At 58.4% G+C, this 26,010-nt stretch overlaps 1 protein-coding gene across 5 annotated transcripts; it reads right to left on the bottom strand.

Moving 5' to 3' along the window:
- Positions 1-1,134: 1,134 nt before the first annotated feature.
- CAMSAP3 (calmodulin regulated spectrin associated protein family member 3) lies at positions 1,135-15,415 on the bottom strand. Of its 5 annotated transcripts, none has more exons than XM_047704057.1 (19): positions 15,169-15,415; positions 9,656-9,909; positions 9,220-9,342; positions 9,042-9,137; positions 8,821-8,853; positions 7,867-7,914; positions 7,471-7,609; positions 6,778-6,917; positions 6,602-6,695; positions 6,474-6,528; positions 6,241-6,314; positions 5,924-5,993; positions 4,367-5,822; positions 3,259-3,398; positions 2,879-3,177; positions 2,384-2,483; positions 1,983-2,095; positions 1,778-1,896; positions 1,135-1,686 (listed from the first exon to the last, which is right to left on the bottom strand). In XM_047704057.1, the coding sequence occupies exons 1-19, from the start codon at positions 15,314-15,316 to the stop codon at positions 1,381-1,383; spliced, it is 3,807 nt and encodes a 1,268-aa protein (XP_047560013.1). In that variant the 5' UTR covers positions 15,317-15,415; the 3' UTR covers positions 1,135-1,380. The 5 variants fall into 5 exon arrangements, with proteins under 5 accessions (XP_047560013.1, XP_047560022.1, XP_047560019.1 ...); XM_047704066.1 differs by having other exon boundaries at positions 4,367-5,771; XM_047704063.1 differs by lacking the exon at positions 7,867-7,914.
- Between the last annotated feature and the right edge of the window lie 10,595 nt (positions 15,416-26,010).

Raw genomic sequence — 26,010 nt, 5'->3', positions numbered from 1 at the left:
CGTTGTGGTCTGAGCCTCTTTCCTGCTGCCCAGGTGCCCGTAGGGACTGCCTGCCCAGTGGTGCCCTGGCCCTGGGCCCAATCTCCCCGCCGCCCTTCGCCGCCCCCCCCAACCCCAGATTGGCTGGTGTAGGGGGTGAGGCAGCTGGGCTCTAGGCCCAGGCCTACGCCCCACCCTCACCCTGCAGAGCCAGTTCTGGACTCCGAGGCCAGTCTCTGCCGCCCGAGGCCTCCTTGAGGGCTTTGCCCCCGACTGCCCAAGTCTTGCCACCCTGTGCCCACACTGGCAGGTGGATACACTCAGCCTCCCCTCTCTAGACTGTTTCTTCCTGAGCCAGGGCGCCGACGACCTCTCAGGAGAAGGCAGGTCGACGAGCTTAGCAAGGTACTTCCCACCCTGGACAGCAGCCAGGAGCAGTCCTCAGCCCTGGGCCAGGGCCGGGAGCCGGGGCGTGGTCCTTAGGCCTAAGCTCTGGGAAGCCATTAGTGGGCTCTAAACTAATAAGGGATTTTAAGCATTGAGGGATGTAATCAGATTTGTGCCCTGAACGGGCCATGCAGGCTGGGGGATTGGCTTATTGGGAGGGAGGGCACTGAGGCGGGGTGGGGAGGCCCAGGTCATTGGCCTGGACTGGGGGGTAGTCATGGGGATGGAGAGAAGCAAGTGAGACTGAAGAGGCCGTTAGGGATGGGGGGCAGGAGAAGGGGCAGGGGGGGGAGCTGGTCCCGTGCCTGAGCCACAGGGAGACCAGGAGCTCAGGCCAGCTCGAGCTCACAGCGTAGGGCCTACATCTGAGATGGCCATGGCCGTGCCAAGGACAGACCCAGACCCTTCAGTGTGGGAGAGAAACATGGGAATCCTTTCTGGCGGTGATAACTGAGCCCAGAAATGGAGGCAGGTGGTGGTTGGAGAGGTCAAGCTTAGCCGCTGGCCGCAGACCAAATGCCAGGAGAGGCCAGTAACCCACACTGAGAAGAGTGGAGTGGCGGGTGGGGAGGCCACAGGGAGAGGCGGCCAAGGAGGGACCATGAGGGGCCTTGGCAGGAAGCCACATCTAGGCTGTTGAGAAAGGAAAACAGGCAGAGAGATCGCCAGTTGCCCCAGTCAGCCTCAGGAAAATGCCAGCACCCAAGCTCTTTCTAAATTATTTTATTCAAGAAGATGGGGAGGACGGACAGGGGACTGAGCTGAGCCCTGAGTCCCTGAACCTCCCAGCTCAGCCCCCACAGCAGGACAGGACAGTAGTTAAGGGGTAGGGACTCCAGCCCTCCCCAGACAAGGTTGGAGACAGACGAGACCCAGGAATACCAACTGATTGTCCTCCAGGCTGTCCTCCGGGAGGGCGAGGCTGGGGCCCGCCCCCGTACCACCGGGACGAGGCTACTTGGGGGTGCTGCTGCCCTTCTTGGGAGTCGTGGGCTTCTTGCTCTGCCAGAGGTGGCCCTGGATGGTGAAGGCGTCTACGCTCATGGACATGGTCTTGGCAGGGATCTGGGTAAAGCGCTTGCGGTCCGAATTGTACTTGTAGATGCCCTCAACCATGGCGGGTGTGACCGTGCGGGGGCCGTAGCCCGCCAGGCGGGTCAGCTCCTCTGTCTCCCCGGACAGTGTGTAGAGGGCCCGGAACTGGCAGCTTGAATCGCGGAAGAGGATCAGGAAGTGGTTGGCCTTGCTCTTCTCAATTTCCTGGTGGGGCGGTGGAAGCGGTTGGCCGGGGCGGGGGGCAGGCCCTCCCCAACCGCCCCCACCAGCGCCCCCGGCCCAGACGCGGGCTCACCTCGAGAATGCGGTTCTTCTGCGGCTCGTTGACCTTCCCTGCCAGGCAGCAGTGAGACAAGGCGTTGTGGACGATGAACTTGTTGGACTTGGCGCTGGGCTCCTTGTACAGCCGTGGACCTGGGGGACGAGGCAGTCAGTGGGGCTGGGGGGTCGGGGTGGGGGACAGGCAGGGCCTGGGGCTTGCCCGCTCCGGCCCCACTCACCCGTGTACTCGGGCACCGACGCGGGGGACGAGGCGTTGCTGCCGTTCTCCCAGTCGCGCTCACGGCTGCCAGGCAGGCGGCTGGGGGACATGAGGCCGGATGGGGATGGAGCCCTGTGGGCGGACGGGAGGTGACAGGGATGCAGTCAGCGGTAAGGGAAGCCTCCCCAGAAGCAGAGGCACCAGGGAAGGGACCAGCCTGGGACCCTGCGGCGGGGGAGACGCACACATGTGTGTACGTACTCTGGCGGCAGGTGCCTGCGCCCCACTTGTCTGCCCCCCACTCGGGTGCACAGGCGCGTTCCTGACGCCCGTCAGCAGCGCCCTTGCGCAACACACAGGATTGCGTTCTCCTTTCGACAAGACACACAGACCCTGAGAGGCTGCCCGGGCCAAACTCACCGAGACGTGGGTCTCTTCACGCCAAGGTTATTGGGGGCCTCGTTGGCCACGGTGGACAGTGACAGGGTGGACTGAGAGTAGACTTTGCTGAGCCGGGAGCCTGGGAGAAGAGGGTGTGGGGTCATCCCTACCCAAATCCCCCTGCCTCCAAAGGGCCTGGGGGCCAGAGGGGGAGCGTTACCTGACAGGCTGTGGAAGGAACATGGGGTCTTCCCTGCCTGAGACCCTCACCCTGTGCACTCCGACTGGGACAGACCTCCCCCCTCCCCCCCACAAAAGCTCTTGCTCCTAAGCATTCCCGAGAGAGCCTCGCAGCCCTTAAGCTCTGGGCATGCCTTACACCACTGTAGACCCCACGACCCCCTGAAGTCTAACAGACACGGGCAACCCCTCAAGACCCCTTTCGCCCTATGTACTCATGGGGGGGGGGTCTCAGCGAGCTCTGGACAAGTGCAGTGGGCAGGCACTGACGCCCCAGCCCGACAGGGTCCTTACCCAGCAGGCCACGGGCAGGGCTTCGTGCCAGGGCCGAGTCATCACAGCAACCGGAGCGCGGCCGGGGGGCCCTCCGTCCGCCCCGGCTTGGCCCCCCGGTCCCCGCAGCCCGTGGCCGCAGCACTTTGTCAAGGTCATCCATCAGCTTCAGCTGGGCCCTGCGTTCATACTCGAGCCGAGTGAAGTCCCCCCGCCTAGGGCCCACCTCCTCCTCAGCTGGGGCCCTCCCAGCAGGGGCTGGGGCTGCTGTAGGGGCCACAGGAGCTGGGGGGGCCTGAGTCACCTCCTCCTGGGCCAGCCTGCAGACCGAGAGTTACCGAGCCGTCAGACAGGTCCCAGGTTCACTGACAGCAGGTGTCCCGGGCAGCCCCCCGCCTCACCGTGCGGCCTCTTCCCTCCGCTGCTCCTTCTCCGCCTCCTGCCACTGCTTCCGCCGCCGCGCCTCCTCCGCCCGCCGTTGCTGCCGCTCCAGCAGGCTGGCCCGCTTTTGGGCCATCTCGTCCTCGGGCTTGTCTTCATCCTGGGGGCAGGCACCGAGTCCAGCCGGCCGTCCTCCCCTAGTACTTCTCTGCCCACCCCGCCTGCTACCCACGCACCCCTCCTTTGCCTTGTGTAACTGGTCCGAAGGCACCCAGTGGGTTCCTGCTTTACGCACGGCCCGGTGCTAGGTACGAGGGCTAAACGGGGACCCAGCCAGACTGGGTGCTCTTCGCACCACGTGCTTAACCCAATGGGGAAGGCTATCAGTCCTCGGTGTGGGGACACGCCTAGCCTAGCCTGGGGGCACTAAAGAAGGCTTCCTGGAGGCGGCAACCCAGAGGAGGACAGGGACTTCACTGGGGAGGGGTAGGAGGGGAACGGAATATTCCAGGCAAAGGAACAGCAAATGCAAAAGCCCCGAGGCCGGAACAAGCCTAGCAGGCATGAACAGTGAGGAGGCCGGTGGGGCCCAAAGCCACTGGAAAGATTTTATCCTAAGAGCAAGGGATGCCACAAAAGGGTTTTAGCAGGGGACTGACAAAGCCCAGTTTACGTTAATCTATATCTGTGCTGTTGAAAATGGCCAGGGATGGAGCAGGGGCTTGGGCGGTAAAGGCCAGTCAGCACGTGACTGCAGGCGTCCAGGTGAGACCACTGGCCCAGGCCGGGGACACTATAAGGACAGAGAACAGTGACATGGAAGAGGACGACGGGGAACTGGCAGGGCCATGGTGGGGAGAGTGGGAAAGAACATGAGGGAGGAGATGCCGTGGAAGACCCCAGCCCTGTCTGTCTGCCCATTCCTGTCCATCTGTCACCCGCCCATCCATCCATCTGCCCACCGCCGCCCCTCTCTCTGCCCACCCACCCATCTATCATCCGGCCACAGACACCTCGTCTGTCTGTCCACTCCCACCTGGCCAGCTACGTCCCCATTTATCCACCAGCGTCCCCCCCTCCCTGACCAGCCAGCAGGTCCCTTCCCCCACTGGCTTAGGGGATGCTGACCTTATAGAAGAACCCCAGCCCGGCCCGGGGCTCCCCCTCTGAAGACGCCTCTTCCTCTAAGGAATCCTCAGCACCAGGGGGGCTCCCATCTCCCTCGTCCTCGGCCGCCGGCTCCTCCAGGCTGCGCAGCGGGATCTCGATGAGGCCAGGCCGGGCCACAGGCTCCTCGGGAGGTGACCCCTCCGCCAGGAGGATCGAGGAGCGCGTCTGCACGGGCACCTGGCTTGGTGAGAACTTGCGCAGGTGCGGGAGGCTGTCTACGTCGTGGGGAGGCGTGAGCACTCTTGTCAAGGGCGCTAGCCGCAGCTCTGCTGGCCGTGCGTGTTTCGGGCTTCGGGGTGTTGGGCTGGGGCCGGGCCCGGGGCTGCGCCGGGCAGCCGGGGCACGCCGAGCAGGGCTGGGAGAGGCGGCTTTGGGACCCGCCGTGGGGCCGGGGATGACCCACGCCGCGGGTGGCGGGGCGGGCCCCGGGGCCTCAGGTGGGGCCAGGAGCCGCTGCTGCTGGTCCGTGAGCCTCTGCATGTCCCGCTGCAGTGAGCTCAGTGCGGCACTTAGCTTGCTGACCGCCCGGTTATAGTCCCCCAGCCCCTCGGGGGGCACTGGGCCCAGTTCCGGTGAGAAGGTCACTGCCTTGGGCCGTGGGGATGGATCACCCTGGCCCTCACCCGCTGGCCGCTCCCCACCAGGGACCGGGCCCGGCTCCGCCTCTGCCTCCCCTCCGGCCTCCCGTGGCTGCACCTGCAGGAAGGCACTCTTGCCCAGCCGCTGGCGGTGCTTGGCAAAGATGGCCTCGATCCGTCGCTTCTGAGCCTCGATGGCCCGCCGTTTCTCTTCCAGCCGGGCCCCCAGCTCACTCATCTCTGAGCTCAGGGCCTCTGGCGCTGTGGGGGTGGCCGCCGGGGACCCTGCCTCGGCCTCAGCCTTGACCAGCTGCTTCTTGCGTTCAGCAAAGCTGGTCATCTTGACCTCAGAGTTGCTGGCCGCTGGGGACGAAGCTGCTGCCTTTGGGGAGCCCTCAGATAGGGCCAGCGGTTTCGACACCTCCCCTGCCAGGCAGGGAGATGGTTTCAAGGGGCCCTCGGGGTGGGGCACGTAGGTGGGTGCTTTGGTGGGCCCATCGGACAGTGGCTTTGAGGCCCCCTCGAGTGGGTAGGAGGAAGCCAGCGGGAGTTTGGAGGAGCCCTCAGGGGAGTGGAGGTAGAAGCTGCCGTCCGCAGCCCCATCGGGGAGCAGCCGGGGCTCGGCACTGTGGATGATCTGCAGGGCCTCCTCGATGGTGGGCAGGTCGCCAGGCTCCGGGGACGGCTGGACGGGTGTCCGGGCTGGCACAGGGCGCGGGGGGCCCAAGCTGTCTGAGCTGACGGAGCGGAGCAGCACGGGGTCTCCCATGACGACATCCACGTCGCTGTCCAGGCCAAAGGGGGTGCTGAACGACACTGCCTGGGAAAGGGGACGGCTGGGCGGCAGGAGGGAGGGGTCAGCCCCTGGGATGAGCCCGGCACCGGCCCCGGCCCCGCCCAGCCTGCTCCCCCAGCGAGGCCCCGGAGATGCACTCACCTGAGCTGCCGGTTCCAGGCCTTGCCGAGGGCCTCCATGTGGGACATGGACGGGGAGGACTTCAGTGAGCCTGGGGAGGGGTGGTAAGTGGTCAATCAGTGGTCACTATGGAGTCGCTGGGGACCCTGGGTGGGGTCAGCCAGAGTGTGTCACTGACAGGGCATTATGTGGATAGCCGGGGCCACTGGGGATGTCAGGGTCACCATGGGGTCATTCAGGTGTCAGAGGGACCTGGTGAAGGGATCGGGAAAAGTGAAATCTGCTGACGTTGTGTTTGGGTGGGGGTCGCCAGCAACCAGCTGTACCCCTGCCCTCACCTGTGGATCCCCGGAGCGGGGACTGGGGGCCGCCGGCTGACAGGAGCGGGTGGCGGAAGTTGAAGACAGGAGAGCTGCCAAGAGATGCATGTCAGCCAAGGGCGTCCCTCCACAGGAAGGGGGTCACCTCTCCCGGGAGTGGAGCACAGAGTGTGCCCTAGCTCTGGCGCAGTGCCCAGCGAGGGGAGGAGCCCACCACGGCCACAGAGACTCACCCGACAGGGCAACCGTACCTGCAGCCACTGCTGTTCTGAGCGGGGGAGGCCTCTGTGGCCCGGGGGGAGGCGGCTGCGGCGGAGAAAGCAGGGTCAGGCCAGGCTCGGCCTCCCCACCCCGCCCCACCCCCAGGGCCAGGCCTCACCGTGGCCATCGGGCAGGTCCTTGGCCTGCACGAAATCAGGTTTCAGCACCTCAAAGCACATGAACATCTCTGCGAGCAGCACCACCAGGTTGACCTGGAGGCAGAAGGCAGGGTCAGCGCCGGCGCCTGTGGCCCGGACACCTGCCTCGGCCCGCAAGGCCCGGAGGCGACCCTACCTTGAGGGGCGGCGGGACATAAAGCAGGTCCTCGAGGGAGAGCGGGCAGCCGCGAGGAAGGCGGGATGCGCAGAAATCCTGCACCAGCTGGAGGTTGTACAGGCTGTCCGCCACGGACATGGGGTCCTTGAGGCACACCTCTGTAGGGACAGGATGCCTGGGTCCCCAGATCTACGGGAAGGAGGATGGGGCCCTGGGGAAGCGAGGGCCGCCTCGTGCTAGGTGCGCTCGACAGAGCGGGTACTAGTCAGGCGGTTCTCGGGTCTCTGCACCTGCTCCCAACTGCCTGCCGAACTAGGCCTCCAAGAACTCAACTCAGAAAGCTTTTCCTGACCCACCCAGCCCGCCTGGGAGCACCTAAGATCCAGAATGTTCTTCCAGACGAACTTACTGTCTTTCTCTCCCAACTAGGATGGGAGCTACCTGAGGTCAGGAGTCCCTCTGTACTGTTCTCACTGGCTCTCTCTAAAATGGAATCCGGCATTCTATAAATATTTGGTGCAGGAATGAATTATACTAAGCACAGAGAAGTTGAGACACTTGCGCAAGGTCACACAGCTCACTACGGGGAAAGTGTGCAAGCCCCACTCCACCAGTTCTGGAAGCCGCCCTCATAATTACTGCCCTGCTCTGGGGCAGATGCCCAGGGGCCAGGCTCCCAAGGACGAGTGTGGCCCAGGCCCGCACACTCACCCTCGAGTCGCAAGAGCTGGGGACAGTAGCAGTGGATCGTGGCAGCCAGTGCAGCCCCGCTTGCCAGATCCTGGAGGGTGGTCACATTCGGAAAGCAGGGGGCGCGTCGGGCCACAGCTCGGTCCTTGCGGTAACGGATCTGTGGGCGGGGGCAGAGCCGAGTTAGGGCAGAGGGTCAGGCTGGTCCCAAGTCAGTGGTCGCGCAGGCTGGGTGGGGGGGGCCTGGGGTTTCCGCCATGTGGGGGCGTGAAGCTGGGGGTCCCAGAGCCAGAGTGGGGCCAGCCTGGAGCAGGGGAAGGGCAGCAGCAAGAGGCAAAGGAAGTGTCTGCGAGCAGCCAGGCCAGCAGCGAGGGCTGGGGCGGGACTCCTGGGAGCCTGGGGCGGGGGATACATTACCATGGGGGGTTTGCTCCCCGACTCCTTCAAACAGAAGGCAATTGCGTGCTGGGGGGGGAGAGGAGCAGCCGTCAGCGGGGCGGGAGGGGTGCTGACTTGCTGGGCCCCCAAGCTCACCTCCAGGGGAGGGGGAGCTCGCCCTGACCCTGTCATGAGCCCTGGCCATCCAGCTGCGACCACGCTCTGGCCAGCTTTGGGGACCCCAAGCTCCTCCCAGCCTGGAGGGACCCCACAGAGCAGCCTCCCATGCAGGGAATCTCCGCCCCCCAACAAAAGACCCAGGCCCCAGCTTGGGGAGGGGATGCAGAGGAAGCAGGTAGGCAGAAGGAGAGAGGAACCCCCAACCCAGGCCCGAGAGTGGAAAGACGGGGGCCCCAGAGTGAGCAAAGGGAGGGACCCCGTCCAGCCCAAAGCCTCCCACTTGCAGGGGAACCTGCCGCTGGTTGTGCTTCAGGGACGGGCACCCCCCGCCCACCAAAGCTGGGACCCGTCCTTAGGGAAACTGGGGTCTTGGGAACGTCCTTCCACCTTCTCCTGGGTCGGGGGGGGTCTTCTTCTTGACCAAGGGGGTGTTCTCCATGTTCCCTGCCATTGGGGTCAGGATCCGTATGTCTGATGGGCTAGGGTCCTCCCTTCAGAGATGCCGGAAGTCTCCCAGCTGAGCTAAGACGGACAAGCCGAGGAGCTCTGTCCTCTCGATTACTGGGAAGGGAGGTCCATCCCCCTGAACGGTAACTGGGGAGGGGTCTGCCCCAGCAGCTAACGGCAGAGACTCGTCTCTTCTCGGAGTCTGCAGAGGGCTTCTCTCTCCCCCCTAGGGCTGGGGTCCCATGTCTTTTGCTCACAGCTGGGAAGAAGTAGGAGAGGGAGCCAACAGGCAGGCAGAACAGACACATGGAGAGACAAAGCGACAAGCAAGGCAGGCAGACGGGGCGGAGGAACAGCCCCACTTACAGGAACCAGCTTCCAGTACCAGCGTGTGGGGCACTGATGCCATAGAGGGAGAGGGGAGAGCAGCGGGAGAGGCACAGGGGAGAGGGCAGAGAGAGAGAGAGAGAGTCACCTCAAGCCCCCTCTCCCAGTGCAGGAATGGCCTCGAGGTGCAGCCCTTCCCTGCCCACCCAGCCCTCCAACTGTCCTTGTGTCCGTCCATCCATCCATCGCCCTAGCCTCACCGAGGGCTGTGCTGGGGCCACCCCATCGGCAGGGGCCGCAGGAGAGGCTCTCTGGGCAGCTTCCTGCTCTGTCTTCTCCTGCAGCCGCCGGATGGTCTGGGGAGCAGGGAGAGGTCATCAGAGCTCCAGTCACCGGGCCATCCCGGCCCCCAGCCCACACCAGCCTAACCCCACCTACCGTGTCCACCCAGAAAAGGAGCTTGTGCTCCAAGCTGGCCAGGGCCAAAGGACCGGGCAGTGTCTTTGTCCACTCGAAGGCAAAGGCAACCATGAGGGCATCAATGACAGCTAGGTGGGCTCCCTGTGGAGGTAAGGGCTGAAGGGTGAGACCAGGGCGAGGGATGGACGCTCCCCTCACCGCTGAGGGAGCAGAGGAGGAAGACCCTCAAGGTTGGGGTAGGGGGCGGGGCTTGAAGTAGGAGGGGCTTTGGGGATGGGCCCGGGTCAGTGGGTGGGGCATCAGGGAAAGAGCCAGGAGAGGGATCCTGGAGGGTCAGAAGGCAGGTCCCCAAAGGCCTAGCGGTGCCTCTGGGGAGGAGCTAAGCCTGGCGGGAAGAGCCTTCAGGAAGGAGCCCGGCGGGCATGGCGGGAAGGCGGGGGTGGGGGGGGGCTACCATGAGGATGGGCTGGTGCCTCAGGTCGGCCTCCTGCACCGGGCGCTCGGGCAGCGCGGGCACCGTGCCCCTCCGCGCCAGCAGGGCCAGCAGCGCCGAGGGGCTGGGGGGGGTCTCGAGCTGCGGCAGCGCCTGGCGCCAGGCCCGGCAGTAGAGCTCGGCCGAGAGCAGCAGCCGCGTCACCGGGGGCTTCACGTGCTCCTGCGCGTACTGGTCCGTGTAGAAGGGCTCCCACAGCTCCGAGGGCACATGCTCTGTGGGGCGAGGCGGGGCACGGCGGGTCAGGGCCCCGGCATCCGCAGGGAAGACGGCACCGGGACAGGAGGCCGGGGGAACTGTGCGGAGGCACGCCGCGCACGTGTGCAGGAGGCCCCCGGAGGAAGAAGGGGCTCCGGGCAGAGGGGCCCGCGCCAGCCTGGGACCCGAGAGGAGGCTGCCACCTGCGCAGGGGCTTGTGGGGACACGGGTGGTCCTGGAGGCCCTCAAAGAACAATCGCAAGGACCAGATGGTTTAATGGATCTCCCTGGGTGGCACGCCCCAGCCGGGGAAGCCGAAGCCAGGGCACAATAGGTAACTCCAGAAACTGAGGCACGGGGTGGGAAAGGCCACACAGCTGGGCCACGCTGGCACTGGGATTCAAACCCAGGCCTTCAGCAGACCCTAGACCCTCTCTCAGCTTGAAGGCTGGGGTGGGATGAGCTGTGGCTCGGAGGGCTGGCTGGTGGGGCACAGAGTGGGGGAGGGAGCCAGACTGCAGACGCTGGGGGGTGGGGGTGAGCGGTCTGTACCTGGCGACTGAAGACCAGAGGCAGGGGAGGGAGAGGGAGGTGCCCAGGCCCCATCAGGTGTAACCAGAAAGATGGGGGAAAGGGAGGTGGCCGAGGTGGGGGGACAGGAGGGCCAGCAGGTGAGGCAGCAGAGACTGAGTGTGAGGGACTGGGCCTGAGGACAGAGGTGAGATCATCTAGCAGAGGCGGCCACAACCCCCCTTCCTCCACAACACCGAATGACAGAGAATGACACCAGCAGGGGAGGAGGCTGGAGGAAGCCCATGGGGGTGGTGGGCACTGGGAGGGCTGGTCCCAAGCAGGACCCAAGGGTGGGGAGGAGAAAGACCAGAAGAGGCCACGAGGACAAGTCTCTGCGGAGGTCTAGGAGGAAGTGGCTGAGGCCAGCATGGGGAGCCGGTCCTCGTGGGGGGCCTCCCAGGGAGGCCCCAACTCTTAATTCCAGTCTGAACAGCTGTTTTGCCTGTTGGGGTTCTGTGTGTCTGAGAGGATGGGGAGCAGGATTCTACCGCTTAAGAACATTTGCACAGGACATCCCAGACCGTCCTCAGGTGCCTGTCTTCCCAGCCATGCTCCCCAGAGGCCCCCTGCCTTCCCCTACAAGAACCCACGCATCGGTCCCTTCAGTCCCTCCCCACCCCAGCTCCTGACCCACCCCCTAAAATCACACTTGACCTTCCCTCTTAATGCTCTACTCCTGTGCAGACTTGTGCCCGCTCTCTGCCCCTCTCAGCGCAGCTCCTTGAGAGAACAGAATTGTCCAGGCTCTGCTTCCTTCCACCGGACCCCCACCCCAACCTCTCTAACTCCTGCCCTCCCAGCCTCCCTGCCTCCCCAAGGCCAGCAGCCGCCCTCTGACGCACAGCTGTGGGCCGTATCCTGCCCGGGCCCTCTGCCCAGCACCTCCTTGTTCCGGAAACCTTCCTCCCCCAGCATCTCCCAGCTTCCCATCTTCTCTGTCCCACCACTCAAGCCAGGCCTCCTCCCCACATGCCCCGTCAATGCCAGGTTCCTGAAACTCGATCAGAACAGCCCTGTAAATGGATATGGACTCCACCCCCCCACCCCCACCCCAGTGGTGGCTTCCGCGGCCATCTGAGCACTGCCACCTGCTGCAGCCCAGGCCTTGTGTCCCACTGCCCTCTGGGCATCTCCCATGATGCTCAGTACCTGCTCCAAACCTGCTCCTTCTCTCTGAAATTGCACTGAGAAATCATCATCTCCCCCTCCCCCACCAACACCTAATGTCCTCGGGTTTCAACCTCCTGGCATCTCCCCAACCCAAACCCTGCTCCCTATCTCCCCAGGCCCTGCCCACTTCCTGCTCCCACTGGCAAAATTAAGCAAGTTTCTTTCTGGGGCACCTGGGTGGCTCAGTTGGTTGAGTGTCTGTCTTCGGCGGCTCGGGTCATGATCCTGGGGTCCTGGGATGGAGCCCCACGTCTCTCTCACTCTCCCTCTGCCTCTCTCCACCGCTCATCCTCTCTCTCTCTCTCGCTTTCTCTCAAATAAATAAATAAAATCTTTAAAAAGAAAAAAAACTTCCTTTCCTGCAGGACTTGTCAGGGCCTTCAAGATGAAAACCATGAGCTAGGGCTACCACTAGTTAATGCTGATCAAGCACTTCCTCTACACCTGTGTGTGTGTGCCAACACCCCAGCACTGCTGGCATTTGGGGCTGAATAATTCTTCCATGTTTGGCAGGGGATGGGGTAGGCTACCCGGTGCTTTGTAAGATAATCAGCACAGTCCCTGGCCTCTACTCACTAAATGCCAGGAGCACCGTCCTCCTAAGTAGTGACAACCAAAAATGTCTCCAGATGCCCTCAACGGTCTCCTAAGAGGCAAAACCACTGCTGGGTAGAGAGTGAGCCACCACGCATGATTCAAAATGTTCATTAGCCATTCACCATAGGGAGTGCTGTCCGAGAGAAATACAATTCGGAAGACAGAGAGTTTTCAACTGGGTACTAGCCCCATTAAGAAAGTAGAAATGAGAAACCTTAATAATATATTTAACCCCAGACATATCTGATACTAGCATTTCAACATGTAATTAATATAAAAACTATGTGATATTTCGCTTTTTTTTTTTTTTACTATGAGGTCTTCAGAAGCCACGGGGTGGTTCATTCACGCATCACAACTCAGAGCAGCCCCGTGTGGTGGTGGCCGCGTCCTGGGACGGCAAGGCTCTACGACAGGTTGCACTGACTGAGACCAATGCCACCATGCATGCGTTTGCTGGTGGAACCCTTAGGACAACTTATTCTTAGCCCCACTGTCCAGATGAGAAAACCAAGGCCCAGGGAGCTGAGATAACCCGGTCGAGGTCACACGGCTCATAAATGGTGCTCAGTGGCCACGAGCCCAGGTTCCCTATGGGTCACAGTGATGCTCTGACATAAGGGACTTTGTGTGGTGTTTTCCAAATTTGCGCAGAGATGGCACCCTTTCTTACCTTTGAGCCAGAGTCCCGTGCAGCCCAGCTGCCTGCGTTCCTGTCCAGCCTCCTCACACCTGCGCCTGCCGACCACCAGGACCACCTGCTCCCTGGGCAACTGCCTATCTGATCTCATTTTGTCACGTCCTCAAACATGTTCCATAGCTCCCCAGTGCCCTCAGATCCCCCCACAAAACACAGACACACCTCTTGAGAGGCCATCCTCAGTCCCACCAGCCTGTCTCATCTCCCACCTCCCCCAGCCACCACCCGCCACCAGGACCTGCACAGCCTCCTCTGAGAACGCCCTGTTGGTCCAAACCCCAGGCCTTTTCACATGAGGTCTCCTCCCCCTGGAAAACTTCTATGCATCCTTCAAGGATGGGAGAGGCTGGGGCACACCCGGGTCTCCCCCTGCCAGCCTCTTTCTTCCTCTAGACCCTCCCTCCTCTGGGGAGACTTCCCTTCTCCTTCTCTGCCCGGCAGAGTTCAGGGATCTCCTCCCTGAGCCCCTCGGCAGCCTCTACAACACAGACCTTATCACTCTAAGCAGTAATGATCTGGTCCCCTGTCCCATCCCCCTCTCTCCAACTCGGCCCCCACTCCCTCTGTCCAGAGCACCCAGCAGCAGCCAGGCACCCAATGGGCACTGGTAAAAAGTCCAGAGCTCATGAATTGAGAGGAGCTTTGTTCCCCACTTCCCTCTTGGGGCTTGGCCACCTTCCTCTGCCCCGTCCGTACAGAGAAGGAAGGCGGCACTGAGGACTGAACGTGACCCTCAGGGAGGACACCACACAGTGCGGGGTTGGGGTGGGGGGGAGCTGGGTTAGTGAGAACAGAACTGGGGGAGTCAGGGCATTGCTCAGGAAACTTCACTTTACTTTCTGCACAATGGGACGGTAATTTCTGCTCCATGATGATATTAATATTATTAATAAAAACACCACTACTGATCACAGCAGCAGGGACAGCGAGCAGCTGTTTAGGAGGTACAGTATGCCAGACACAGCACGAAGAAATCTGATATCTGCCGCCAGCAACCTTGCCCCCACCAACCCAGGCACTGCCCTGGCCCTTAATGGGTGCCCGCCCCTGACATCTGCAGAATGGATAAGTGAATAAATGCCCTCTTTTCCGGGGAACAGCAGCTCTGGAGAGCTGTAATAATTCGTCCATAACCTGGTGGAGGGGGGCTCAAACCCTGTCTGATCCCCGAAGCTGAGCCCTCTAGGGCCACATAACCTGGGATGGGAGAGGCTGGGACACACCTGGGTCTCTCCCTGCCAGGCTCCTTTCTTCCTCTAGCAGACCCTCGGGGAAAGGCAGGCCCCAGAGTGGGCCCTGCATGGGAGGGTGCTGGGAGAAAGACACAGGCTTGGGCGGACCCAGGAGACGGGCAGCTGTCCCTGAGCCCCACACCCAGAACAGGTTGATCTAGGAAGGCCACCGAAGGGGGGATGGGCTATGCCCGGCCGGTCCCAAGACCAGTGGGCAGGTCAGTGGGAAAGCAAGGCGTCCCCTCAGGACTCCCCGGAAGGCCCAGACTTTAATTAACCCCAGCTGCCCCGTAACAGGCCCTGGCTCCCAGCTCTGGCCTGAGTGGTGGGGCTGCCCTAAGGCCCTGACTTGGCCCACTCGGGCCCTCGCATCCTGGGGACCCACCCGCACCCTTCCCCTTGGGGTGGCCTGACTTCCGCACACACGAGGGCCTAGGGGAGGAGTGGAGGCTCTGTCCGGGTGGGAGAAGGCCCTACACCTGGGCTCCCACCCCCGCGGATCTCGGACAAGCCAATTCCCTTCTCCCGGGCTCGCCCGCCTCCTAGGCAAAATGGGGTAATAAGTCACAGCTGCCAGCCGCTGGCCGCGGCCATGGAGGCGAAAGTAGGGGCTCCCTCGCCGCCCGCAGCGCAGGGAGGGCTGACGCGGGCTGTGGGTCCCGGCTGCGGGGCCGTGGGGAGGCGGGGGTCCTCGCGGGGGCGTGATGTGAATGTGTAAGGGGGGGAGGGCGTGCAAGGCCCGCCCGGGAGACCCCGCCCCGCTCACCTGGGCTCCCGGACGCCCGGGTCCCGGCGCGGATCTGGGCCGCCGGCCCCACCCCCACCGCGCTCCCGCAGCCGGGCGGGCAAAGTCCACCGCCCGGGCCGAGCAGGAAGCCCGGAGGCCCGGCGCGGCGGGGCCCGAGCCCGGGGCCCCCCGGCGGCCAGCGCTATTGTTCCCACGGCCCCGGCCTCCGCGGCCCGGCGCCCCGCCCCCCCGCACCTGCCGCCCCCGGCCCCGGTACCTGCGCCCCCGAACGCGGCCCGCAGCACCCACGCCAGGCTGGCTGCCGCCTTGGCCCGCGAGAAATCGTACTGGTCCAGCGACTTGATCTCGGGCACCAGGAAGGTTCTCCGCAGCGGCCCGGGCCCGGGGGGCGCCGCCTCCACCATGGCGGCGCCGGGGCTGCGGGCGCCGGCTCCGCGCTCGCTCCAGCTGGGCTGCGCCGCGCTCGCACCCGGACCGGGCCCGCCGCCGCCGCTGCCGAGCCAGGTGCGGCCGCTCGCGCTCGCGACGCAGCGTCGGCCCCGCCCCGGGGCGGAGCCCAGGTGCGCCCCGCCCCCGGCCCGGACCCCTACCCGGTACCCACCCTCCCGCCGCCTCTCCTGGCTGACTGCCGCTGGGTGGGGCGAGCCCGGACTGCGGTGGAGGCGGGAGGCTGCGGAGGAGTGCGTGTGCGCGCGTGCGCTGGGGAGGATGAGGGACCCTCTGTTTGCGGATGTGTGTGCTGGCCCAAGTGTGTCCCCTTAGATGTGAGTGTGAGCATCCATGCGGGCTTGTCATTCCCGGCCAAGAGGCGGCGTGTGCATGGGTGCACCTGTGTCCGACTGCGTATTGGGAACGTGCAAGAGTGTGTGTGTGTGTGTTCTTATCAGTGTGTGCGTCCCTGAATGTAGTCGGGTGGGGAGTGTATTTGAGGGTGTCTGCGTGTGCGTATCTGGGTGGGAGCGTGACGGCACACGTGTGTGTCCGTGTTTTTCATGTGTGTGGTGTGTACAAGAATCTGGACTGTGTAGGTGTCTGTGTCCAGAGGATACAGGAGTGGTGAGTGTGCGTGTGTATTTGTGTTTTATCCGTGGATTTGCGAGTGTGCCTATTAGTGAGCATCTAGATGTTGTGTTTTGTATAAGGGTGTGATCAGTACCAATGAAGGAGCCTGTGAGAGAAATTGAAGGCGTGTGTATTTATGCACCAGTGTGAATACTTGTATCTATGAATGTGGTTGAATGGGTCTGAATGGATACACTTGCAAATGTCTGAGCCCCCTTTGTGGATCTTTGTTTAATAATTGCTTTTGTATTCCACTGTGGTTTTGTGTCAGAACATCTACCCTGCGCCTCTTAGCAGTTTGGAACTGTGAATACCCACGTGTTTGTGTTAAGTCTTTGCAGGCCTGTATGTCTAAGTGTGTGTAGCCCAGTGTGACTGTGTGTGTGTAGTAAGTGTACGAATGTGTTTGCGTTTGTATGTTATCTCTTCTTGACACTCTTCTTGAGTGTATGTGTGTGAAGCTCTTCACATCAGTGTGAATTTTGGGATATTTGCATGGATCTCTGTGTGAGCATGAGTGTGACAAGGTGCACACGTGGGTCTGTTTCCTGAATGTAGACTGAGTGTTGGAACTTACCTATTTATGTGTGAGTGCATTTGTGGGCGTGCCTGATTGTGAATCTGTGGCTATAGTGTATTGGGGGCAGGGTATAAGAGGTTGTGTTTCGAATGGCTCTGTGGGTGTGTACGGTTCTTTGTGTGCACCCAGATGCATTTGTGTGTTGTATCTAAGTGAGACTAGGTGGGTGAATTCCATGGAAGGCGATGTGAGTGTGAGTTTCTGCCTTTACAACTACAGAGGGAGTTTCATTCAAAACACACGCATGCACACGCACACACAGAACCATCGGTGTTTTCTCAACTATATAAAATTCTATGAGATGAGAAGGCACTACAGCAAGTCAGTTTCCTGAGACAGCCCGCCTCCCAGGGGGTGGTCCCTGAGCCCACACTTTGTTGAAATTCCTGGGTCCCTTAACATACATTGCACAGATGTGTTTGAGGGGTGGGTCTCATGGTCCGGAGCATGTGACTGGAGAGGGGGTGGGTGTGCCTGAGGGAGAGGCACTGGGGCGTCGGCCCTCCTGTCTGGATGTGCCCGCGCGCATGAGGTGGGTGTGGGCGCACAAAGAGGCCAGTGTGTATGCGTTCGAACACACAGGTTGACGTGTGCGATGCACGTGCCTCGGCTCCTGTCCCAAACCCCGTGAAAGACCTGAACATGTCCTCTCCCCACTGGGCCTTGGTTTCCCCCTTTGTGGCACTGTTGGGGCTCCCAGCACAGCACGGGGAGGTGCCCTGGCCGGGAAGGGCATGCTGTCATGGGCTGCCATGGGCTCTCATGAGAGTGGCATGTCCTGCTGGCTCACGCTCGTGTTTGCTTTTCTGATAAGGTTCTTGTGACCTCTGTGGACCCCAAGGACGAAAAACCAGCTGGCCCACACCCCTGGGGGATGCTGTAAATACACAAGAGAGGCTTTTGGCCCCAGAAGCAGACCCGCAGGCCTTCACCTGTCCTGAGCTGGAGGACCTGGGGGCTCCGCTGGTGTCCGTGCAGGAGCTGGGCACAGATGCCCTTGCCTCAGGCCCAACCCCCACACTGGGCCAACTGGAACTCCTGGCTGGGCCAGACCGCCCCACCCACACAGCCGGCTGGAACCAAGGTCCCACCTGCCCCTGAGGGCCTGTTCCTGGGGCCCAGGCAGCTCCAGACACACTGGCTCCCCTGTGTGCAGGAGGGGGCCCCCCTCCCTGCGGCTCCCCTCCCGCCCTCCCCAAGTCCTTGCCTGCCGCCTCCTCCCTCACCTGGGGCTGCCTTGGGTTCTCACACCTCCTAACTCATCAGACAGGCTCCAGTTATGAAGCTGGGGGTGGGGATGATTTAGAGGGTTCATAGGTCAGAATTTAGGACTAGGTTTTGGGGAAGCGTATGAAGCCCCCAAAAATCATCTGCAAAATTCCACGTGTGTGTGCCCTTTGGGGATCATACCCACAGGTAACAACTTCAGAGAATCCTTTATGCTCAGCACAGTTTCATTTAATTCTCACACTACCCCGAGCCTGAGGAGTAGCAAACCCACTTTACAGACAGAAACACTGAGGCTGAGAGCCCCGAAGTGACACAGCAAGGAGAATGGAAGGGGGCTTTGAGCCCAAGGCACCTGGATCTACCCGCTGATCCGCTACGCTACCCTTCCACTCCGAGGCTAGCCCACCTTCTGCCCTCAGATGGGGCTGGATGAGGCCAGCAGCTGTGGGGACTCAGAACAGAGGATGGTTGGGACTCCCTCTCTGCACCTCTCACCTACACCTAACTATAGCGATAGGGATTCAAGTGTGGCCACTGTTTTTGTTCTCCCCACCCACAGTGTCCCACGGTGGCCCCTCTGAAGTTTGACCTCTGTGGAAGGAGAGTATTATCAGAACCCACCCCCCACCACCACACACACACACCATCACCACATCCAGGGATCTCCAGAGATGGTTCTGAAATATTAAAAAAACAAAAAACAAAAAACCCCAAAGCCACAATATTGTGCATGCCAAAGTCTATCCCTGTCCTCGTGACACTTGCATTTCTTTTACCTTTTTTTTAAGATTTTATTTTATTTTAAAGATTTTATTTATTTATTTGACAGAGAGAGAGAGAGAGAGAGATCATAAGCAGGCAGAGAGGCAGGCAGAGAGAGGGGGAAGCAGGCTCCCCGCTGAGCAGAGAGCCCGATGCGGGGCTCCATCCCAGGACCCTGGGATCATGACCTGAGCCGAAGGCAGAGGCTTAACCCACTGAGCCACCCAGTGGCTCATACACATAAAATCCCAAGATTTTATTTTTAAGTAGTCCCTACACCCAACATGGGGCTCGAACTCAGAAGTTTGAGATTAAGAATCCCACGTGCCATCATCGGAGCCAGCCGGGTGCCACGAGGCTTAGGTTCAGAAGTAATCGATAATATGTCAGATGATTTCAGCAGGGGGCAAACTACTGGGACGGTAAAAAAAACAAAGCAAGAGTGCTAGAGAAAGCTTGAGGGGGCTGCTGCCTCAGCCTGGGAGGAGGCGGCTTCTCTGAGGAGGGGAGATAGGCAGAGACAGAAAGGATGAAAAGGAAGGGCTGATGGAAAAGCATTCCAAGCAGAGAGCACGGCAAGGGCCCTGGGGCAGGGGCAAGCCTGGTGTGCTCAGCAGAAGGTCGTTGATAGTGCAGAAGAAGCTGCTGGAGGTGCTTCTCAAATTCTCTCCTGTGAAGAACTACTCCCCCCCGCCCCGCCATCCATAAAATGCAATAAAAATTTCTAGGAAAGGGGCGCCTGGGTGGCTCAGTGGGTTAAGCCTTTGCCTTCGGCTCAGGTCATGATCTCGGGGTCCTGGGATCGAGCCCCACATCAGGTTTTCTGCTCAGCGGGGAGCCTGCTTCCCCCCACCCCCCGCCGCCTGCCTCTCTGCCTACTTGTGATCTGTCAAATAAATAAATAAAATCCTTCAAAAAAATTTCCAAGAAAGTACAGTTGAAAAAGACATGCATGTTGCCAGAAAGCAAGGAATGGCAGGCAATGAGGGGGTAAGTGTCAAAGGCCATGGGAGCCCACAGAAAGAGCCCCCAGGGGCCACAGCTGGAGCAAGTTAAGGAACAAAACTAACGTCAAGGGGCGCCTGGGTGGCTCAGTGGGTTGGGCCTCTGCCTTCGGCTCGGGTCGTGTTCCCGGGGTCCTGGGATCGAGTCCCGAGTTGGGCTCTCTGCTCAGCGGGGATCCTGCTTCCCCCTCTCTCTCAGCTCTGCCTTTCTGTCTGCTTGTGATCTCTCTCTCTGTCAAATAAATAAATAAAATCTTTAAAAAAAAAAACAAAAACTAATGTCGTGTTGTATTATAACCCCAAGAATAAAGTCAATACCCGTGAGTTCGTCCTGATACAAACAAGTGATCAAATGCATTCACAGTGGAAGGGCAAGAAATGAACTTGACATGCAGAAGAATTCCAAATCATTTATGGAAGATGCTGCATCTTCCGAAAAAGGTGAAGTGGCACAGGGTGGCTTCCTTCCAAGAAGCACAGTGTGGAAAGAGGGGGACAAAGAGGAGCTTCCCAGGGCAGAACCCTGACATACACATAAGGTCACCAGGCTGGGGGGGTCAAGGCCACCGTCTGCAGTCATGACTGGCTGGGCAGTATGTACCCTCACACTATATCGTGAGAAGACTGGCACTCTGTGATCTTCCTTCCCCAAACCCGAAACCCTACCCTAACCGTGAGGGAAAGATCAGGAAAATTCCAACAGAGAGGCACCCTCTGGGATCCCTGACCAGTTCTCCTCGAAACTGTCAAGGTCATCAAAGACAAGGAAAGCTCAAGAAACCACCCCAGCCAAGAAGTGCCTAAGGCGACGTGACAGCTTAAAGTCATGTGGAATCCTGGGCCACAAAAGGACATTAGGTTAAAGCTAAAGACATCCGAATAAAACATGTGCTTTAGTTAACACTAGTGTGTCAAAACTGTTTCATTAACTGTAACAGATGTCCCACACTAGTGTGAGATGTTACTAACGGGGAAACTCTGTGTGTGTGTGTGTTTGTGTGTTGGGGGAGGGGGTATACAGAAACTACACTAGTTGCTCAATTTTTCTGTAAATTCAACATTGTTCTAAAAAATGATTTAAAAAAGAATTTATTTTTTTATTTTTTTTTAAAGATTTTATTTATTTATTTGACAGAAATCACAAGTAAGCAGAGAGGCAGGCAGAGAGAGAGGAGGAAGCAGGCTCCCCGCTGAGCAGAAAGCCCGATGCGGGGCTCGAACCCAGGACCTGGGATCATGATCTGAGCCGAAGGCAGCCGCTCAACCCACTGAGCCACCCAGGCGCCCTAAAAGACATGTAGGGGCACCTGGGTGGCTCAGTGGGTTAAGACTCTGCCTTCGACTCCGGTCATGGTCTCAGGGTCCTGGGATCGAGCCCTGCATCAGGCTCTCTGCTCAGTGGGGAGCCTCCTCCACCCTCTCTCTCTGCCTGCCTCTCTGTCTACTTGTGATCTCTGTCTGTCAAACAAATAAAGTCTTTTCTAAAAAATTAAAAAATAAAAGACATGTAAAACATAAGCCCCAAAGTCGTAAAATTACTATGCCAAGTTACTATAAAGTGTCTCTACACTTCCTGTTTTCTATACTCTCTCATCTGGACAGGTGATCAGCGGGTCTGGGCAGCTGAGGTCTGTGGAGGGCTTTAAGCCGTTCCAGGTAAGGGCTCTTCCCCCTCAGCTCTGTTGACGTTTGGGGACAGATCATTCTTAGGGGAGGGGCCATCGTGTGCATTGTTGGGCGTTTAGCAGCAACCCTGACCTCTACACACTAGATGGCCTGTAACGGGCCCCTCCGATCGTGACAACCAACAACGACTCCGGACATTGTGCAATGGTCCCTAGCCGGCCAAATCGCCTTCCCATCGGAAACCATGCACAGAAGCAGGTAACAAAGTCCGGTATGGAAATGCTGGCCAGAGAGCTCCGAGCGTGTTTGTGGGTCTCAGGGCCACGTGGAGGAGCCCGGTATTTCCAAAACAACTCTACCTGTGTAGAGTGGCCAATCCCAGGGTGTGGCTTTGGGGCTGCAGAGAACGGAAAGATTCCGAATGTGTTTGGGAGAGAGAATTGACCGGACTTGCTGATCACGGAGGCAGGAGGCAGAGAGAGGAAGGGAGGAGTTTTGGAAGACGCGCAGGTTGCTGATACCTTTCGCAACTGGGTAGATGGTGGTGTCATGTGCTGAGATGGGAACGTGAGATGAGGGGCCAGGCTGGGCGAGGGAGGGGAGGGTGATGAGTTTCATCTTGGACGGGTTGAGTTTCAGGTCCCGTAGGGCCACGAAGGAGAGCAGAAGATCGCGATCTGGTACACATCGTGCGGAAGTGATGCTCCGTGGGTCCATTCAAATGTACAGCATTCCCAGAGGGGCCATGTCAGAACGGCCAGAGCCCCCTTCTCTCTCCACTTCTCCCTCCCCGCATCCCCTACAATCACATGCGCTCTTCCAACATTACCCCTCAGGGAATATTGCACTTTCCGTGGGCACACGCGGCATCACTCATCACGATGTGTACAAGATCGTGAACCTCCGCTCTCCTTCATGGTCCCTCTCCTCTCCCACACGAAAGGACAATGGGACTTGGGAGCCTCAAAGACTCCCTTCAGGACGTGAATGGATACATAAACTATGGTCAATTCGGACACTGGCGTATCATAAAGCTCGTGAAAAGAATGAACTTTCAAACCACAAAAAGACATGGAAGAATCTTAAATGCTTATTACTAAGAGAAGGAAGCTGATCCGAGAAGTCTACAGACCATATGATCCCAGCTCTAGGACCTTCTGGAAAAGGTGAAACCCTAGAGCAATTGCCAGGGGTTCATGGGGGCGGGCTTGATAAACAGGTAGAGCACAGAGGAGTTTCAGGGCAGTGAAAATACTCAGTATGAGACTATAATTATGATCACACATCACTACACACTTGTCAAAACCCACAAAAAGTATGACACCAAGAGTGAATCCTGATATAACCTGTAGGCTCTGAGGATGGTGATGTGTCAATGTGGGTTTGGATTGGGACAAATGTCTCCCTCTGGGGCGGTGCTGATAGTGGGGAAGGCTGTGATTTTGTGATGGCAGGGGGTATATGGGAATTCTGTATTTTCTGCTCAATTTTACTACAAACATTAAACTGTTTTTTAAAATAGTCTATAATAGGAGTGCCTGGGTGGCTCAGGGGTTTAAGCCTCTGCCTTCAGCTCAGGTCATGATCTCAGGGTCCTGGGATCGAGCTCTGCATCGGGCTCTCTGCTCAGCAGGGAACCTGCTTCCCCCTCTCTCTGCCTGCATCTCTGCCTGCTTGTGATCTCTCTCTCTCTCTCTCTCTCTGTCAAATAAATAAAATAGAATCTTAAAAAAAATAGTCTATTATAAACACACACATATTCACACACACAGTCTGTACTGAAACAGGCCAAGGGACAGAGATTATCTCAAGTATGCCTTCTGTCCTTTGCATTGTCCTTGATGGGAAAAAATTTTCTGTCCACTTCATCTCTTTTTTTCCCCCTCCCTCTGGTAAGACGAGGTCTTTGGGAAAACAGATGTGAGACAGTGACTTCACAGATATAAAACCTGAAGACAATGTGATTGTAGAGGTTGGAGGGAGGAGGGAGAAGTAGAGAGAAGAGGGGGCTCTGGCTGCTCTTCTGACATTGGTGAAGCCTGGAGGAGCTCAACACAGATGAATGCTCCGTATCATCCTCTAAGCTCATTGCTGTGCCCACTGGCCCTTGCCAACCCCACGGGGACAGCTAAATGACATGCTGGGAAAGGCTGATTTCATACAAACTTTGGGTCCTGTAATGCTGCGGTCTGTCAAGACCCCACGGCTCAGGATCCCCTCAGGAGTCATGCCCAGACCTGGAGTGCCCTTGGAGAAGTCCGAAACTGAAGCCCCACGGAAACCGAGATACAGGCTGGCAATGGAGCCTGGAGAGGAAAACCAAAGAGGGCAAGGTTTTCCAGAGGGTGGGAGTGCTCCCCAGGGTTTGGGGCTGGCCTGGAGGGTCTGTGAGATAAGGACTGAACACTCACAGTGGATACAGGAACATAGTGTTCAATAGTGACCTCGAGGAAAGCAGTTTCAAGGGTGCGTGTGGGAGGTACAGGGGAGGGAGTCGAAGTGAGATGAGAGGGAGTGGAAACTACCTCTCTTCCCTCTGAAATCTTCCCTCTGAAACCTCGCTGCATCTCCAGCCACCCTCCATGACTTTATCCTGCTGTCCTCTGAAACTGCTCCTCCCCTGGGCACCCGGGTGGCTCAGTTGGTTAAGCGTCTGCCTTCAGCTCAGGTCATGATCCCAGGGTCCTTGGATCGAGCCCCGTATCGGGCTCCCTGCTCAGCAGGGAGTCTCCTCCTCCCTCTCCCTCTCCTGCCCCTTCCCCTCCCAGCCTGTACTCGCTCTCACTCTCTCTCTCTCAAATGAATAAAGACAATCTTGAAAAAAAACAACCACAACAATAAAGAAGAAGCTGTTCTTCCCCCCAACCTCCCGGAGTCTTCCCTTTGTGCTCCTTTTCCATATCTTCTCTTTCCCTCAAACTCAATCCCTGCTCTGGGGGGATACTGCAGAGGAAAGGAACCATCAACTGTGGTTAGTGCAAACCTCCCCCAAACTAAAACAAGCCCTCTCTGCAGCATCTCTGTCTCCTCTTGTACAGCCTGTCTTTAATTCTTTCCATGAGAAGGGAGCTCCGCCAGCCCCAGATCGATTCTTTTTGCCAAATCATACATGCACACAGTACATACTGAGTTCGTGTTTGGAGGGTCTGTTTCCTAGACTCCCCGCCTCATTTCTCAATTTCCCTAGCAAATGATGTATCCTACACATGAAGGTGATTGTAAGGTGTGGGGTAGCTTGTAGATTACAGGTTTTCATTTCAAACACAGAAATTAATAGAGCATCTCCTATGTGCTAGGAGTTGGGGAATCAGTCCGGATAGACAGACACAGTCACTGTCCTCACGGAGCTTATATTCTAGTGGGAACATGGACACTGAACAGCTAAAGACACAATTATGTAATTACAGGTGTGGTGAGTGCTCTGGGAGAACGAGATGTAGGAGGACTGGTAGACAGGAAGACCATGCAATAAGGTGGTCTTCATGAATGTGCAATACACTTTTTTTTTTTTTAAGATTTTATTTATTTACTTGACGGAGAGATCACAAGTAGGCAGAGAGGCGGCGAGATAGGGCGGCGGGAAGCAGGATCCCCGCTGAGCAGAGACCCCCCCCACCCCGCCCCGACGTGGGGCTCAATCCCAGGACCCTGAGATCATGACCTGAGCCAAAGGCAGAGGCTTAAACCACTGAGCCACCTCGGCGCCCTTGCAATACTCTTCTTATACTTACATAAATAAAACTGGTCACACAAAATCACTAAGCAAGTAATAGGAACAAATCTGTTCCTTAGGGGCAGAAACTTCCCACAAGGAGGTAGTGTGTATGGCAGATTGTTGAAGTAATGGCTCCCAATTTGTTCACATCTGCCTGTCTCCACCCACCTGGGGGATCCCCTCCCACTCTGAGTCAATGTGACTTATTTTGGCCAATGGGACAATGGGAAATGTGACAGAGACAAAGGCTTGAACAAGAGAACTTGCACAGTGAAATAAAAGAGAGGAGATCACTATAGGTCTTTCAGACGTTGAAAGGATAATGAAGAGATGCCTGGGTGGCTCAGTCAGTTAAGCTTCTGCCTTCGGCTCAGGTCATGGTCTCAGGGTCCTGGGATGAAGCCCTGAGCCCCGCATTGGGCTCTCTGCTCAGCGGGGAGCCTGATTCCCCCCAACCATCTGCCTGCTTCTCTGCCTACTCATGATTTCTCTCTCTGTCAAATAAATAAATAGAATCTTTAAAAAAGAAAAAAAAAGGATAACTAGGGAATTTTATGAATAACTTGATATCTGTAAATCTGAGAACTTACACGGCATATACAAACTCCTTGAAATGCAAGACTACAAAAGCTTACTTAAGAAAAAAATAGACAACCTAGGGCACCTGGGTGGCTCAGTGGGTTAAAGCCTCTGCCTTCGGCTTAGGTCATGATCCCAGGGTCCTGGGATCGAACCCACATCAGACTCTCTGCTCAGTGGGGAGCCTCCTCCTCCCTCTCTCTCTGCCTGCCTCTCTGCCTACTTGTGATCTCTCTCTCTCTGTCAAATAAATAAATAAAATCTTAAAAAAAAAAAAGAAAAAGAAAAAATGGACAACCTAAATAGTCCTCTATTTAAAAATGGAATTTGAGGGGTGCCTGGGTGGCTCAGCTGGGAGCCTGCTTCCTCCTCTCTCTCTGCCTGCTTCTCTGCCTACTTGTGATCTCCATCTGTCAAATAAATAAATAAATAAAATCTTTCAAAAAAATAAAAATAAAACCGGAATTTGTGATTTAAGCCCTTCCCACAAAGAAAACTCCATGCCTGGATGGCTTCATTGGTGAATCCTACAAAATATAA

The sequence above is a fragment of the Lutra lutra genome, chromosome 1 (genome assembly GCF_902655055.1).
Source record: "Lutra lutra chromosome 1, mLutLut1.2, whole genome shotgun sequence".
In the NCBI taxonomy this organism is placed as follows: domain Eukaryota; kingdom Metazoa; phylum Chordata; class Mammalia; order Carnivora; family Mustelidae; genus Lutra; species Lutra lutra.
Note: the sequence above shows the minus strand (reverse complement) of the source record. Positions and strands in the feature narration are given on the sequence as shown.

Coding starts and splice junctions, on each gene's coding strand:
- CAMSAP3 (XM_047704057.1), bottom strand. CDS start 15,316: ATGGTGGAGGCGGCGCCCCCCGGGCCCGGGCCGCTGCGGAGAACCTTC. Junction 7,610..7,866: donor CGGGGAGCAAACCCCCCATG/GTAATGTATCCC, acceptor CCCCGCCCACAG/ATCCGTTACCGCAAGGACCG. Junction 6,696..6,777: donor ATGTCCCGCCGCCCCTCAAG/GTAGGGTCGCCT, acceptor TTCTGCCTCCAG/GTCAACCTGGTGGTGCTGCT.